The 17,153-nt window shown below is 36.3% G+C and overlaps 1 protein-coding gene across 1 annotated transcript in view; it reads right to left on the reverse strand.

Moving 5' to 3' along the window:
• Window positions 1–5,224: 5,224 nt before the first annotated feature.
• The window catches only part of dipk2ab (divergent protein kinase domain 2Ab), an 84,383-nt gene continuing 72,454 nt past the window's right edge, over window positions 5,225–17,153 (reverse strand). The window contains exon 4 of the mRNA XM_079805474.1: window positions 5,225–7,058. Coding sequence (XP_079661600.1) covers window positions 6,727–7,058 — 332 coding nt within the window. The 3' untranslated portion in view covers window positions 5,225–6,726. The remainder of the gene's footprint in view (window positions 7,059–17,153) is intronic.

Raw genomic sequence — 17,153 nt, forward strand, 5'->3', positions numbered from 1 at the left:
ACGGAGTATTCTATTTTTGGAGTGGTTTCGATTTCTATAACATCAGAGCTGATATCTATCTCAGGTACTTATTATGTGTTTAGTATAGTATTAAAATGGATTGATTTGGGTTCGAATATCATTTTGAGTGACATTGTGATTAAATGAAAGCAGCATTGAATTTACCTCAGATATCGAAAATAACTTCAAGGAAACCAGAACGTTTAAACTGAATTATTTAGGAGCAAGTAGCAAGTGTATTCAATGACAAATATTATATGAATCACTCAGTGAGAATAATATTAGTTATTTAACTTTAAAAAAAAATTGATTACAAACTTACCCATATCTTTGCGAGTTAGAGACAGTAGTTTCTTCGAAACCTTTGCAGATCATTTGCGTGTCTGTTAACCCCTCTCATTTGTCATTTTAGGTTTCCATAGGGTGCTCATGAGCACCCCCTTTGCAGCCGATATACACTCTTGGTGTGTACTTTTGCAGAGCCCACAAGCTCCACAGCAGACTTCTACCCGACAGTCAAAGCTGCATTATGACACGAACGTGTGGATTTGCTAGGGTTCCATTTGGGACAGGACCAAAGTCAGAATTTCAGTAAATAAGGATTCGTTAAGTCACTACTTTATCAAATATTCAATATTTAGGGGGTGATATCTGTGTTTCCATAAACCAGTGTCTATATGGATTTTATCTGATCTCAAGACAGTTTTATACATTTGTAGACTTTTTTTAATGACAGTATAATAAAAAGGAAGATTTGTAGTTAAGTGTCTCTTACTGGTCTAATTAACCAATCTCACCATAAAACAAACAAACCAAGCCATACAATTAAATGCATATTATACAGATTCAGACCCTTGATATTTAATTGACTTCATTAATTGTGTTTAATAGATTACTCTTTGAATAGTTCATTTGCAACTTGTTTGTAAAAGGTGTTTTTCTGCATGTTTGGAATGAGTTGTCATTGCATTTAAACCTTTCTGAGCAGTAGGCAGCAGGCATTGGTTTCTCACATCACTATGACAGATTGAATAGAAGAAATGAACCAGAGAATATTGCTGCGTTCACACCATGTCGCAATTCTGAGATGACAACACATGACTAGGAGCGGTTCACATCCTTGGACTTGTAATTTATGCATTTCGTTGGATATACTATCAGCAGAAATATGAATCTGCATCTGTGGTACCGTGGTCATGTAGTTTGAAAATGTTTATCAGTCAGAGTGAATTTTTCCAGAAAGTTTGCTTTAGCAAGCGGTTTCGAACTCCAGAAACAAACTCCAAGCAAATTCCTTTTTGGCATGATTTTGTTCAAAATGAAGTCTCAACCATTTTTTCATTGATTTTGCTTGAAGTGTATCAGGGCCTTTAAGGGATATTTCACCCAAAAATGTCAATGCTGTCATGAATTACTCACCCAACATGTCGTTCCATACCCGTAAGAATTTCATTCATCTTAGGAAGATCTTTTTGATGAAATCTGAGCGCTTTCTATCCCTCCATAGACAGTGACGCAACTGACGCTTCAAGAAGTTCATAAAGAGATCATAAAACTAATCCATTAGAATTGAGCGGTTTAGTCCAAATTGTCTGAAGAGACTCGATCGCTTTATATGACGAAAAGATTGAATTTAGACTCTTTTTCACATATAAACACTGATCAGCGAACATAAACAGACGCTCAACCGAACCTGCTTGATGCACGAGAACAAACGTGCTGCGTAACACACAAGAATGAATCTCATTGGTTCTTGCTGAAGTTCAAAAGTGCTGCGTAACACGAGAATGAACCCCATTGTTTCTTGAAGCGCAAACGTGCTGCGTAACAAACTAAGTTAACCTTATTAGTTCTTGCTGAAGCTCAAACGTGCTGCATAACACGAGAATGAACCTCATTGGTTTTTGAGGAAGCTCAAATGAGCTGCGTAACACACAAAATTAACCTCATTGGCAGGGCCGGCCCTGACCAATTTGCTGCCCTAGGCAAGATTTTACTTGGTGCCCCTTGTTTCAAGGTTTAGCACTACATGTTTTCAGTCTAAATTGCGGAAACACTGGTACTGTTTTATTTTTTTAATGCATTGATGTTTTTTTTATTTTTATTGTTGTTGTTTTAAATGATGTCCAGTCCATTCTACCCCGTCATTATTTTCATGATATTATTATTTTTATTTATTTTTTTAAAGGCTGATGATAGTTAAACTATACAAAAATAGCACCTATGCCACATTACAGCCTAAACACAAATAACAAATAAGTAATTGCATCTAGCATTCATGCACAAACTATTGAGAACTAGCAAAAGTGTTTGTTTTCCAGTAGATGGCAGCAAACTTCCACTAATATGCACATTCATGTTTTCACCATGAATTCAACTTTGGAGAAATTTAGATATTTAATGTGAAATTTACATAAAATGTAGCTATTTTAAATAAACCTGTATATAAATATCATTACTAATTTCGGCAAATACATTTTAAAATGTCCATATGTCCCCTTAAAACTGCACAACTGTAGAGTAAAAACATTAGGCTATTAAAAAAGTGATAACATGCGTTTAAAAAAAACAGATATGATTTTTTTTTTTTTTTTTTTTACAAAATACACTGTCTGTGGCCACTGGAGAACCCAGAACTGCTGCTTGCATATGGTTTAAGTTAAAACTGGAATTAATTAGCGTACATTAGTATTTTACTACTATGCAATTAAATAAACTGTTCATTCATTACATCACTTTGCCTCTGTCTTTACACTGCAAAAAATGCTCTTCTTATTTAGTAATTTTTTTCTTGTGTCCAGTCCAAACATCAACCAATTCTTAAATCAAGATGTATTTACTAGTAAAATTACATTAGATAATTTTTCCTTGTTTTCTGGGGGAAAAAATCAAAATGAAGTGAGTTTTAGCTTAAAACGAACACAATTATCTGCCAAATGGGGTGAGAAAAATTATCTTATTTCTGTTTGGGACAGAAACAAGAAACAAGATTTCAATCAGAAACAAGATTATTTTTCTCACCCCATTGGCAGATAATTTAGCTTGTTTTAAGCATAAACTCACTTAAGAAAACATATTTTACTTATCTAGTAAATGCATCTTGGTTTAAGAATTTTTAGATATTTAGACTAGAAACAAGACAAAAATACTAAATAAGAAGAGTATTTTTGCAGTGTTTCCCTTATCTTGCCAGCATCAGAGGGCTTCTGTTTTTTAAGACACTACAATTCGGCCATCCGTCATAAATTATCAGGCAACTTTCACCGGGTCTACACCTGGAGCGAGCGGCCAAGCACCCTAAAAAATGAAAGCAATCCTGTCTACATTAGATGCGGCGAGAGGCGACGCGACACAACACATTCCCAACATTAAACTGATCACGCGTTATATTGCTGACGCACTTCAAGTAGCTCGGTGGGGGGAGATTGATGAGGCAGACCGGGAAGATGCGGGGGACTTAGTTAAGTTTTTTTGCGCTTTATTTGGTAATATTTCAAATTAATATTAATAAAATAGTATCAGTAATACATTTTGGCGCCCCTATGGATGAGTGGCGCCCCTAGCATTTGCCTATTCCGCCTATGCCACGGGCCGGCCCTGCTCATTGGATTTTTAGGAAGCTCAAACGTGCTGCGTAACACACAAAATTAACCTCATTGGTTTTTTAGGAAGCTCAAACGTGCTGTGTAACAGGAGAATGAACCTCATTGGTTCTTGAGGCAGCTCAAACGTGCTGCGTAACACACAAAATGAACCTTATTGGTTTTTGAGGAAGCTCAAACGTGCTGCATAACACACCAGAATGAACCTCATTGGTTCTTGCGGAATCTCATATGTGCTGCGTAACACACCAGAATGAACCTCATTGGTTCTTGCGGAATCTCATATGTGCTGCGTAACACACCAGAATGAACCTCCGTCTCATGAACCTCAAGACGAACATGCTTGAGCTTCCGTTCAACACAACTGATGTGAGTTTATGAATGTTTACATGAATACAAGCCTAAATTCAATCTGTTCATTATCAAAAGCAATAGTGTCTCTTCAGATTTTTTTTTACTAAACCACTCGATTCATATGGATTCGTTTTTGAAGTGTCTAAGTGTCAGTTGGTAGCTGTCAATGGAGGGGCAGAAATCCCTCAGATTTCATCAAAAATAAGTTGCTTTGTTCTATATATATATATAAACTCTCTACCCCTTTATTAGTGTATTGCAATCATTATCAATTAAAACAAATTAAAGAGTCATGTATCCTTTGTGCCACATTTGAGTTGCTGCTCAAGTCAGTCACTTAAAGGGTTAGTTCACCCAAAAATGAAAATGATGTAATTTATTAATCACCCTCATGCCGTTCCACACCCATAAGACTTTCGTTCATCTTCGGAACACAAAGGAAGATATTTTTGTTGAAATCCGATGGCTCAGTGAGGCCTGCATAGGCATCAATGACATTTCCTCTCTCAAGATCCATTAATTTACTAAAAACATATTTAAATCAGTTCATGTGAGTACAGTGGTTCAATATTAATATTATAAAGTGACGAGAATATTTTTGGTGCATCAACAAAAACTAAATAACGACTTATATCGTGATGGCCGATTTTAAAACACTGCTTCATGAAGCTTCGGAGCGTTATGAATCAGCAGTTCGGAGCGCCAAAGTAACGTGATTTCAGCAGTTCGGCGGTTTGACACGTGATCCGAATTCGGCACGCTCATTCATAACGCTCCGAAGCTTCATGAAGCAGTGTTTTGAAATTGGTCATCACTCGTTTTTTTGGCGCACCAAAATAATTGTCACCGCTTTATAATATTAATATTGAACCACTGTACTCACATGAACTGATTTAAATAAGTTTTTAGTGTATCTTGAGAGAGGAAATGTCATTGCTGGCTATACAGGCCTCACTGAGCCATCGGATTTCAGCAAACACATCTTAATTTGTGTTCCGAAGAGGTCTTACGGGTGTGGAACGGCATGAGGGTGAGTAATAAATGACATTATTTTCATTTTTGGGTGAACTAACCCTTTAAAGGATTAGTTCACTGAAAAGTGTAAATTCTGTCATAATTTACTCACCCTTATGTTGCTCCGAACCTGTATGGGATTCTTTCTTCTGTTGAACTAAAAGAAGATATTTTGAAGAATCTTGGTAACCAGACAGTTGTCAGCCATTGACTTCAATTGTAGGGGGAAAAAATGACTATGGAAGTCAATGGCTACCGTCAACTTTATATTATACAGATATAAGTAATTAATATCAAGATATTTATATATTCATTTATTTGATATTTAAACAGACTAAAAAGTTGTAAATACAACTTCTGAATGAAAGGCACAGTAAAATCAGACACAGCTGATATAATACTCAACTGAAATAGAAGTACAGTACAAAAGCAGACAGTTACTTATGCACGCAAAAAAATCTCTCACGTGCCAACAACCAAAAAGAGGCCATCCGGTCACCGGTTTAGATTTGACAAGAGCAGAGGGATCTTCAGTGACAACGGCTGATCGACACTTATTGCTTTGACTCTTCAGGGCCTGACTGGCCAGAACCCAAACATGGAAATAAAAAGATTAAAATCTTAATTCATTTGCTCTGGCAGAAACATCAAGTTGAAAGTGATTAGCTAGCTTTCAAAATCCAAGCTCAATGGAGTGATGCCGTCAGTCAAGCGCTAGCGTACTTCATTATCTAACGCATACTCATTAGCATACTGATCTAATTCATTGGTCCACCAAGTGCAAAATCAAACCAGGGAGGGGAAAAAAACAGCAGGCTGATGGCTCAAAGTTAAATGATCTTAAGTGTTAGAGACGTTTAATTAAATTTGGATTAATTCAATTGCGGAGCTGTGAAATTGAAATGTTAAGATCGATTTTTTAAGAAAGACAGAAAGTTCCATTTCAGCCTGTGCAGAAGCATGTTCAGTTTGCTGAATCACGCCATGTGCTGGCACATTATTTATAGTTAACGGCCAATTAGAGACCTGGACCTCTCTGATTTAATAGTGCCACGAAATTTGGATTCATTGTGGCCCTCTCTGGACTCTCTGCTTGATTAATACAAACACAAATCTTTGTAACAAGTCTAACCACATTTCATGAATCTGCTCTGGGGTGATTCTGATGGTTTGACTACGCAAAATTTTACAGAGGGTTGAATTAAACAGAACCAGACTCTTTGGTATATGCAAAGCAATTCCAACTCATTTCCCCTTCAATCTGCTCAAATTATGTACAGATTTGCACATCCTCTCTACCGTCTCAAAATGATGCCTTACGCCAAACTCATTCTTCCTGGAATGTAAGTGAATCAAATAGGCAGAGGACGTTCACTAAAAAGTTTTGGACAGAGTTAATGCTTGTGTACTGACATTCCCAAGCTGCCATTCCCAGTGTCACCATTTTGCAGATAAACCTCCAGCGAGAAACCAGAGGAATTTGACAATGATGATGTAACCGCCGCCTTTATTGCAAACTAAACCATTGAATAAAAGCAATGAACCCTAGACTTTTCAATAATTTAAAGATTATTGTAAGAGAAACAAAATGTACACATAAATTGTAGTGATGGACGATTGGTCTGAGATAAGAGTTACTGAGGACAGAAGCTTCGTCAGACCTCTTTGTCGTAAGTCTAATGGGGATCCCCAAACCCTGAAGACATCATCGGACTTTGATGAGTGAACGTTGAGCACTGACAGTTATGGGCGGTCATTACCTAGCGGTACCGCTTAGCTGGGTTAAGTACTCGCGCAGTTCTTTAGCTGCCTGAAAGCGGCCGTATCGCTTTTTGGGGTTGGCGCACTCGTCCAACAGAGCGTCAAGCTGGCCGTCTTTGGCTATGTGTGGCGGGGGGTCGTGAAGAAGTCCACCGGAGCTGCCCCGCCACGTGGCATATCGCGAAAGCAGATTTTGACAGATGGCGTAATAGTTGTGGTCCACTGTGACTCGTGAGCACAACATGTCTTTAGAGAAGGAAAGACAGGCCTCCTTGTCGCACTCCTCGAACCTGCTCTCGTACCAGACGTCGTAGTTCTCAGGCTTATCTAGAGGAAGATGACAGAAACAAGAGTAAAACTGCAGCAGTTGATGAAAATGTACAGACACTGAATTTGCCCTTTCATGTTTTGTAGGTTTTTGTAAAGAATATGACAAGTTTCAAACTAACTGGGTCAATTATGTTTGGTTTATATTTAAATTTATTTAAAACAAAACATACATACAATGATACAAAACTGCTTCTGGAAAACTACCACGTCTTGAGGCTGGATATTGGACACAAGTGTTACGATTCAATACCTATTAATTTGGAAAAAGTCCACAATTTGGACTTTTTTTCCTCTCACATCCAGAATTGTGTGATATAAACTCGCAAATGCGTGTTATAGTCAGAATTGTGATATATAAATCCCTTTCTCAGAATTCTGAGTTTATATCTCACAATTCTTGCTTTATAACACACAATGTTGAGTTGTAAATTGCAGTTCCAAAAAAGTATTTTTCCCCCTCACAATTAAAGGTGAACTATGTAGGATTTTTGCAGTAAAACATCCAGAAACCACTAGGCCAGTGTTATATATTTTGTTCAGTTGAGTACTTAGAATATCCCAAATGTTTTCAACTATTTGTAAATCGTGAGAAAATTGCTATTTTAACCAAGGAACCAGGACGTGTGAGCTATGCGTGTGAGGGAGTCGCCTGTCGATTGCGTCATATCTGCGTCACCCTCGGTCTCCGGTTTTATTCAGTGAAACACTTTACTCTCACTGCAGTGTGAACAAGTGTCATAGCAGCCGCCGAGCGAACGTCATAACTTCCTTTTCAACACACTCAGATATATCTAATACGATAAACAGAGTTGCGTTACCTCAAACTCATGACTGGAAAAGAGGACGTGGCGTCGGCAACCGTGTCATAATAAAAGTCCCGCCAGCGACTATGCCATAATAACAGTCCCGCTCTTCAATCGCTCCTGCGGCCTTCCTCAGCTCCACAACACTCGGTCCTGCTCTGCTTCAGACTACAGTAACGTTAATAATCGCATCCATGAACATGATTTCTGCCCGAGTCCTATCCTGACTGTTTCCCACCGGCTGTGAGGTGAAGACCACATGTCCCGAGATTCTGCGCTCAAACGTGCCGTCATCAAACTACGCCTTTGTTTTGAACAGGCGACCTCTAGTGGACGGAAAAGTTACATAGTGTAGCTTTAAAGTTTATATCTCACAATTCAGGGAAAAAAAGTCAGAATTACAAGATGTAAACTAGTAATTGGGAGGAAGAAAACTCAGAATTGTGAGATAAAAAGTCGCAATTAACTTTGAAATGTTTTATTCTGTTGCGGAAACAAGTTCCATAGATTAGGGATGAACATAAACAGTGCATAATCAATTACATCAATGCGTCGTTTCAGCCCAAAATATATTTTAACCTTTTTATAAACAATTACTAAGATGTGTTTGAAAATTAAGTTATTATTTACTTGGTTACACTACTACATCTTATAGTCATTCAATTAAATGTGGAATAAAAATGGTATAAACTTTTTAAGAAACAACATGAAATCAACATTAATTTGGCATGCTTTTAAACTACATAAAAAAAAACCTGCAATCTAAAGGCCTGTTCACACCGGGACGATTTTCATGCCGTTTATCGCCAACGTTTAACACCTTGTGACTAAACAAAGGGCGTCAATGTGAGTGTGCACACCGACGCGCAAACCACTAGCCATAAAAGCGTAATTAAAAAAAAACGCTGTGGGTTCGTTTTTTTGTTTTGACGCGTGCGTTAAAAACTGACCGACCAATGAGATCAGCGCTGGAGCTGCTTAAGTGACAGTAAAACACAACTTGGTGGCGCTCAAGCACAAAACGGTCTTGCCGAGCACACATTGATATGACAAAGAAGTAGTAAGTAGACAAAGAAGAAGATGAGCTGCTAATGCTGCTTTCCAGTTAGCAGAAAGTGTGTGAAAAGGTTTTGGCAAGCACGTAAATACTGTCTCTCTTCTTCTTCTGTGTGACAAGCGAGTGTCAGAAGTGTAAAGTGCCACATTAGCACCTTGTGTACCGGGAGCGCTACCTACTGAATTTGCAAGTTCACTCGGTGAAAATCGATTGGGTGTGAACACTCAAGACGCGCCGAAAACGTCACGAAAAACGCTGGCGATAAGCACGCGTGAAAATCGTCCCTGTGTGAACAGGCCTTTAAGCCCTGTACGATTTTCGCACGCGTTTATCGCGACGTTTAATGCCTCGTGACTAAACAAAGGGCGTCAAAGTGAGTGTGCACACCAACACGCAAAACGTCATGCATAAAAGCGTAATAAAAAAACCCCAACACGTTTTGTTTTGACGCGGCGCGTTAAAAACTGTCCAATGAGATCGGCACTTTTGTTCACGTGCCTGGAGCTGCTGAACTTACAGTAAAACACGACTTGGTGGCGCTCAAGCACAAAACGGTCTTGCCGTGCACACATTGATACGAAGAAGAGGAAGTAAGTAGACAAAGAAGAAGACGAGCTGCTAATGCTGCTGCACATCGCCAGTGAAAATCGCTTGGGTGTGAACACTCAATACGCGCCGAAAAACGTCTTGAAAAACGCTGGCGATAAGGGCGCGTGATATTCGTCCCGGTGTGCACAGGCCTTTAAACTTAAAATATTTGTCCTTTATGTTATTGACTCAATTGCACTATTCTGCGATTAGTTTGAAGCAACATGACAGAGCACATTTTACTTACAGCGTCTTCACAATTATATAAAAACAAATAATTTAAAATTAGGTTTGACATTTAAAAAAAAAAAAAAAAAGTATTTTTGTTTTTTGAAATCGAAAACCATTTTTGTTTTTTATAAATCATATTTGGACACACTCTTTCAGTTTGAACACAATGAAAATATCAGCCGGAGGACCAAGAGAGCAATTTGTGACTTAGAAATAGCACAGAAGCAATCAGGTGGACATTTCTGAAGTACAGCATGTTCCTTCCTTAATAAAGGGACACAAATTGGCAGTTTCCTCTACCCAGAACACCGACCACATACAACATTCATCTCCACACTTATTTTTCAAGGACCTGGCAACCAGGGCATATAAATAACATTCTCTATGATGAGAAACTCTTTGGAGTTGCATTAATGATCAAATTGATTAGAGTGAAATAACCCAGGAGATGCCAACCCCTAATCATGTTTGAGAAACTCAATGCAGTCCTGCCACTCCCTTCCTCCACTTCAATGACTCAATCTATGTTTCCGGCATCAGGCTCTGCCTCAGGCCCCATACCATTGCCCAAACTCAATCACCGCTCAACACAGATCTGCAGATGCTGAGAGCCAAGGTGAAAAGATGTCATTTACTCTGGTAGACATCGGTCTGTGTGACTGATGTGTGATCAGACCCTGTCTTACCTCTAATGCTCAATTCTGTTACATACGTCTTTGCTGCAACATCAAGACATATGAGGGAAAGAAATGTGCGAATTTGGGCCTGTGTTTTTGTGAAAGCTCATATAGGTTTAATGTCCACTGAAGATCAATAAATGATTATGCCCCATGAAGAACATATTAAATTTAATGTAGAGTATCTGTTGGATGCTTTTAATTAGCTCAGAAAAATGTTTTTCGGTTTCATTTCCCACCATATGCATTAATACCCTTATATTTGAAGCCTAGCAAGGAAGCGTGCACCAACACAGATCAATGCTATATGCAAATATGGAAACAGGAAATACCATAATTATCACATTTATCGTAGAATATATCCTGTGAATGATGAGAATAGTGCTGTGGGGGATTTTTATAGCACTGGATTTTTATAATACTGGAAATTCAATTTGCAATGCTCTGACCTGTTTTTTTTATTTTTTAGCAGAGGCATCTAGACAACACATTTTATGTGACCGGACAAACTTTCCCTGCGATTCTCCCATTTTTCATGCTGTTAAGAGGACCAACAGCCACAGCATGGTGTTCAAAGCTGGCATGAAATGGAAGTTTTGATAATCTTGTCTTTCCTACTGTGATATCTGATACATTTATACATTTAAATTGTTTTTTTGTTTTTACTGATGAACAAATCGCAAAAATGAAATGGTTCATTCTCATTCAAGATTTATACAAAATGTTTTATTCAGCTGTAGTTTTTTTATTATTAATATAAATAAATATTTAAAGGAGTCAATTTTTAAATTTCAATTTTCTCTTTTCACATCGCAAACCATAAGTAAACAATTTATACTCTAAAACACCCCTTGTTCTATTACTTGTAATGTGTTTTTTTTCTTTTATTTCTACAGCATGTTTACTTAAGTGGTCAACTTATTACATTCGTGTGGTTTTTACATTCAAAAACATCCTAATTAATAAGTAATAGGCTATTTTCTGCCCTGGTTTTGAGCCTCTCTCCTGGAAAACTTGTTTTTTTATGGGCGTGCTGCACTGAAGACTTGGAAGTAAACGCCCACTGCTATGATTGGATAACAGTTTTGCACAATAATGAGTTTCGGCTCCCCAGTCAGTACATGTGGGGAATTGTTTTGAAAACTTCCAATGTGAAGAAACAACCGGAATCCGCCCACAGGGCTAGCGCAAAATGTTTTTATCAAACACAATGATTTATCTCTCATCCACCCGCAATTAATATGAATGTTATATTTTATTACTTGGCCTGCCCGAACAGTGGATATATCTGTGAACCGTGGATCACTAACACACACACACACACACACACACACACACACACACACACACACACACACACACACACACACACACACACACACACACACACACACACACACACACACACACACACACACACACACACACACACACACACACACACACACACACACACACACACACACACACACACACACACACACACACACACACACACACACACACACACACACACACACACACACACACACACACATACACGTCTATATTACCAACAGGGGACCATCACTCCACACTGACCAAGAGGGGACCTGTGTTTCTAGTCATTTTGAAGAAACAAAACTTAGATACAAAATTTTGTTTTAAGGTCTTTTTTCATAATATAACTTCAAATAAGCATTTATTTTTTTATTTTTAAACATGCCAAGAGGGGACCTGACCGATGTCTACCTATCCAACAGGGGACCTCCATAGCCTGCAATGGAGCTGTGTGTGTGAAAGGGAAGAGAGCTGGCAGTCAAGTCTGTCTTCATTATTTAATATATATATATAATTATAATTATATAATGTTCACACAGGCATCAGGGAACACAATGAGCACACAACGGAGAAAAAGCCATGTTGTGGACATTACAGAAAAGAATTTAAGAAATTAAAAAATTCTTAAAATTAAGAGTTATCTTTAAGAAATTCATTCTCTGTTGTGTCTTCATACTTACAGTATATGATCCGTCCACATCTCTCATTTAAGCTTATTTTCAAGAACACCAACACTGTAAAAAAAAATCAGGTCTCCAATTGAAAATTTTCTAGTGACCGATCACATCTAAATTTTTTAGTTGGCCAAATTGAATTTCTTGAATTTTAATTGAATTAAAGTGCATCAATTTACAGAAAATTTTCAATTGGAGACCCACATTTTTTTTACAGTAAAGGTATTTCAATGTGTGACTTATTTTTGAATAAAACATAGTTTCTGCTCTCTAAAATCCCAAATAATGTCCTTTGTTTTTGAGATTTTTAGAGTGAGATTTGATTTCTTGCACCAATAAAAAATATATATATATATAGGACTGGACAAGCAGAAATTGTTCTTTAAGGTAATAATCACAGGTCATCACTTTATATAGTAAATAATGATTATGTTAAACACAATGACTCTGTCCCCTGTTAGATAGTAAATCACGACACCAGTGTGTTTAATTTTTCATTTCTTGCCATAAACACACTGTAGATATTTAGAGTTTTTATAGCAATAACTGAGTTTTAAGAGTTAAATCAAGCAGAAATATTTCTCTAATGTATTAATTGCAGATCCTCTTTGAATAATGATTATGTTAAACACAATGACTCGGTCCCCTGTTAGATAGTAAATCACGACACCAGTGTGTTTGCGTTGTCATTTCTTCATCTCAAACACACTGTGGAGATTTAGAGTTTTTATAGCAATAACTGAGTTTTAAGAGTTAAATCAAGCAGAAATATTTCTATAATGTATTAATTGCAGATCCTCTTTGAATAATGATTATGTTAAACACAATGACTCGGTCCCCTGTTAGATAGTAAATCACGACACCAGTGTGTTTGCGTTGTCATTTCTTCATCTCAAACACACTGTGGAGATTTAGAGTTTTTATAGCAATAACTGAGTTTTAAGAGTTAAATCAAGCAGAAATATTTCTCTAATGTATTAATTGCAGATCATCTTTGAATAATGATTATGTTAAACACAATGACTCTGTCCCCTGTTAGATAGTAAATCACGACACCAGTGTGTTTAATTTGTCATTTCTTGCCATCATAAACACACTGTAGAGATTTAGAGTTTTTATAGCAATAACTGAGTTTTAAGAGTTAAATCAAGCAGAAATAGTTCTCTAATGTATAAATTGCAGATCCTCTTTGAATAATGATTATGTTAAACACAATGACTCGGTCCCCTGTTAGATAGTAAATCACGACACGAGTGTGTTTGCGTTGTCATTTCTTGCCATAAACACACTGTAGATATTTAGAGTTTTTATAGCAATAACTGAGTTTTAAGAGTTAAATCAAGCACAAATATTTCTCTAATGTATAAATTGCAGATCCTCTTTGAATAATGATTATGTTAAACACAATGACTCGGTCCCCTGTTAGATAGTAAATCACGACACGAGTGTGTTTGCGTTGTCATTTCTTGCCATAAACACACTGTAGAGATTTAGAGTTTTTATAGCAATAACTGAGTTTTAAGAGTTAAATCAAGCAGAAATATTTCTATAATGTATTAATTGCAGATCCTCTTTGAATAATGATTATGTTAAACACAATGACTCGGTCCCCTGTTAGATAGTAAATCACGACACCAGTGTGTTTGCGTTGTCATTTCTTCATCTCAAACACACTGTAGAGATTTAGAGTTTTTATAGCAATAACTGAGTTTTAAGAGTTAAATCAAGCAGAAATAGTTCTCTAATGTATTAATTGCAGATCATCTTTGAATAATTATTATGTTAAACACAATGACTCTGTCCCCTGTTAGATAGTAAATCACGACACCAGTGTGTTTGCGTTGTCATTTCTTGCCATAAACACACTGTGGAGATTTAGAGTTTTTATAGCAATAACTGAGTTTTAAGAGTTAAATCAAGCAGAAATAGTTCTCTAATGTATTAATTGCAGATCATCTTTGAATAATTATTATGTTAAACACAATGACTCTGTCCCCTGTTAGATAGTAAATCACGACACCAGTGTGTTTGCGTTGTCATTTCTTGCCATAAACACACTGTAGAGATTTAGAGTTTTTATAGCAATAACTGAGTTTTAAGAGTTAAATCAAGCAGAAATATTTCTATAATGTATTAATTGCAGATCCTCTTTGAATAATGATTATGTTAAACACAATGACTCGGTCCCCTGTTAGATAGTAAATCACGACACCAGTGTGTTTGCGTTGTCATTTCTTCATCTCAAACACACTGTGGAGATTTAGAGTTTTTATAGCAATAACTGAGTTTTAAGAGTTAAATCAAGCAGAAATAGTTCTCTAATGTATTAATTGCAGATCATCTTTGAATAATTATTATGTTAAACACAATGACTCTGTCCCCTGTTAGATAGTAAATCACGACACCAGTGTGTTTGCGTTGTCATTTCTTGCCATCATAAACACACTGTAGAGATTTAGAGTTTTTATAGCAATAACTGAGTTTTAAGAGATAAATCAAGCAGAAATATTTCTCTAATGTATTAATTGCAGATCCTCTTTGAATAATGATTATGTTAAACACAATGACTCGGTCCCCTGTTAGATAGTAAATCACGACACCAGTGTGTTTGCGTTGTCATTTCTTCATCTCAAACACACTGTAGAGATTTAGAGTTTTTATAGCAATAACTGAGTTTTAAGAGTTAAATCAAGCAGAAATATTTCTCTAATGTATTAATTGCAGATCCTCTTTGAATAATGATTATGTTAAACACAATGACTCGGTCCCCTGTTAGATAGTAAATCACGACACCAGTGTGTTTAATTTGTCATTTCTTGCCATCATAAACACACTGTAGAGATTTAGAGTTTTTATAGCAATAACTGAGTTTTAAGAGTTAAATCAAGCAGAAATATTTCTCTAATGTATTAATTGCAGATCATCTTTGAATAATGATTATGTTAAACACAATGACTCGGTCCCCTGTTAGATAGTAAATCACGACACCAGTGTGTTTAATTTGTCATTTCTTCATCTCAAACACACTGTAGATATTCACTGTATATATTGAGATAACTCAATTTTATGGTGACTTGCATTAAAATGTTTATCCGTCTCAATTAAATTATGTGAACTGAATGACTTTTAACATTGACACTTTAGTTATTTAACCAACTGATGATTTTCAAGTCAGCAATCAACACACAACTGAGTTTTGACCTCCAAAATCTTATTATAGTGTATTTTTATGGTAAGTATTGGTGTTTTATGTCAAGCAGAAATCACAAATCAAGCAGAAATCACTCTTTAAGGAAACAATTGCAGGTCACACTTTATACAGTGAACATGATTTCCTTAAATTGACTTAAGTCCCCTGTTGGATGGTAAAACACGACACCTGTTTGATTGCTTTGCCATTTCTTGCCATCACAAACACACTGTAGAGATTTTGAAGGTCAGAACTAAATTTTTTGGTGACTTGCATGAAAATCTTCATCCGTCTCAATTAAATTATGTGAACTGAATGTCTTTTAACATTGACACTTTAGTCGAAGATTTTCAACTCAACAATCAACACACAACTGAGTTTTGACCTCCAAAATCATTATACAGTGTATATTAAATTTAAATAAAAAATAAAAATTTCCTTACAAAACAGTTTGACTCAAGTTTGACTCTCTACTGCTTATTCATTATTGTTTAAGTTACATGGTCCATGTTTACATTACAGTATAAAATTGTTCCTAAGTTTTCCCCTTTTATATAGATGGTAATGACTAAATATCCTCGCACACCGAAATTTTCACACGTTAAAAAAAAGATCAAGCACGTTTACACACAGCCTCTGAAACTTTCCTTCCTTCATCATAAAAAAAAATCTGATCAGGTTCAGTTTTCTGCATTTTTCGCATCCATAGCAAGCATTTAAAGAGGGGTTTCAAATTTCTATGTTATTCATTTTTGTGTTAAAATTTTGAACATAAGTTGAACAGTTTAAAAAAGAAAGTGTGAACCTTCAAATTAGCCATTATAGTTCATAAAGTTTTGCTGGCGTTTGTATCTAATTGAGAAAAGAATGAATGTAAATTGAAAGATGTCGTCATTGAACGCATTTTGTGCCAAAGCAAATAAATGATCCACAGTTTAGCCACATAGGCTGATGTGATCCCTGAGTGAAGAGTTTTGAAAAAGTGATGAGTATTCAGAAATGTGTCCTAGCAGATGTTTAAAAAACCCTGTAATATCACTATTAGTAAGGGATCACTGTATAATATCAGTCTTTAAATGTGAGATATTTAAAGTGAACCTAAAGTATACTTGCAATAGTGTGATTTTAGCACAATTAAATATACTTAATGGATGTTTCGCAAAAGCGTTGTTTAGTGATATTGCATCCTTGTGTTTCTGCTGTACGTCATCAGCAACTGTCTAAGTTCAATTACAATACTCAAGAACACATGTACAGAGGATGCACAAAAGTACCCGGATGTTATAAGATATATGAGTATAAATAACTCCATACAGATCTATTGTTTTACAAAAATAATTTATTGTTTACAAAAGGAGAAAACGTGTGTACTTTAATGAAAACTTGGACCATGTGACATAAACTGAAGTTAACAGCAAAAAAATATACTATAATGCTGACTGTTGTTAGTGTTTTTTGTTGTATGAGTTAAAAGTGTATATGTTGGGTGAATCCTCATTGTGTTCTGGAAGAATGAGTTGATTTAAGACATCAATGAAGTGTTTTGGTAGTT

Source organism: Gobio gobio (assembly GCF_949357685.1).
Source record: "Gobio gobio genome assembly, chromosome: 23".
NCBI lineage: Eukaryota > Metazoa > Chordata > Actinopteri > Cypriniformes > Gobionidae > Gobio > Gobio gobio.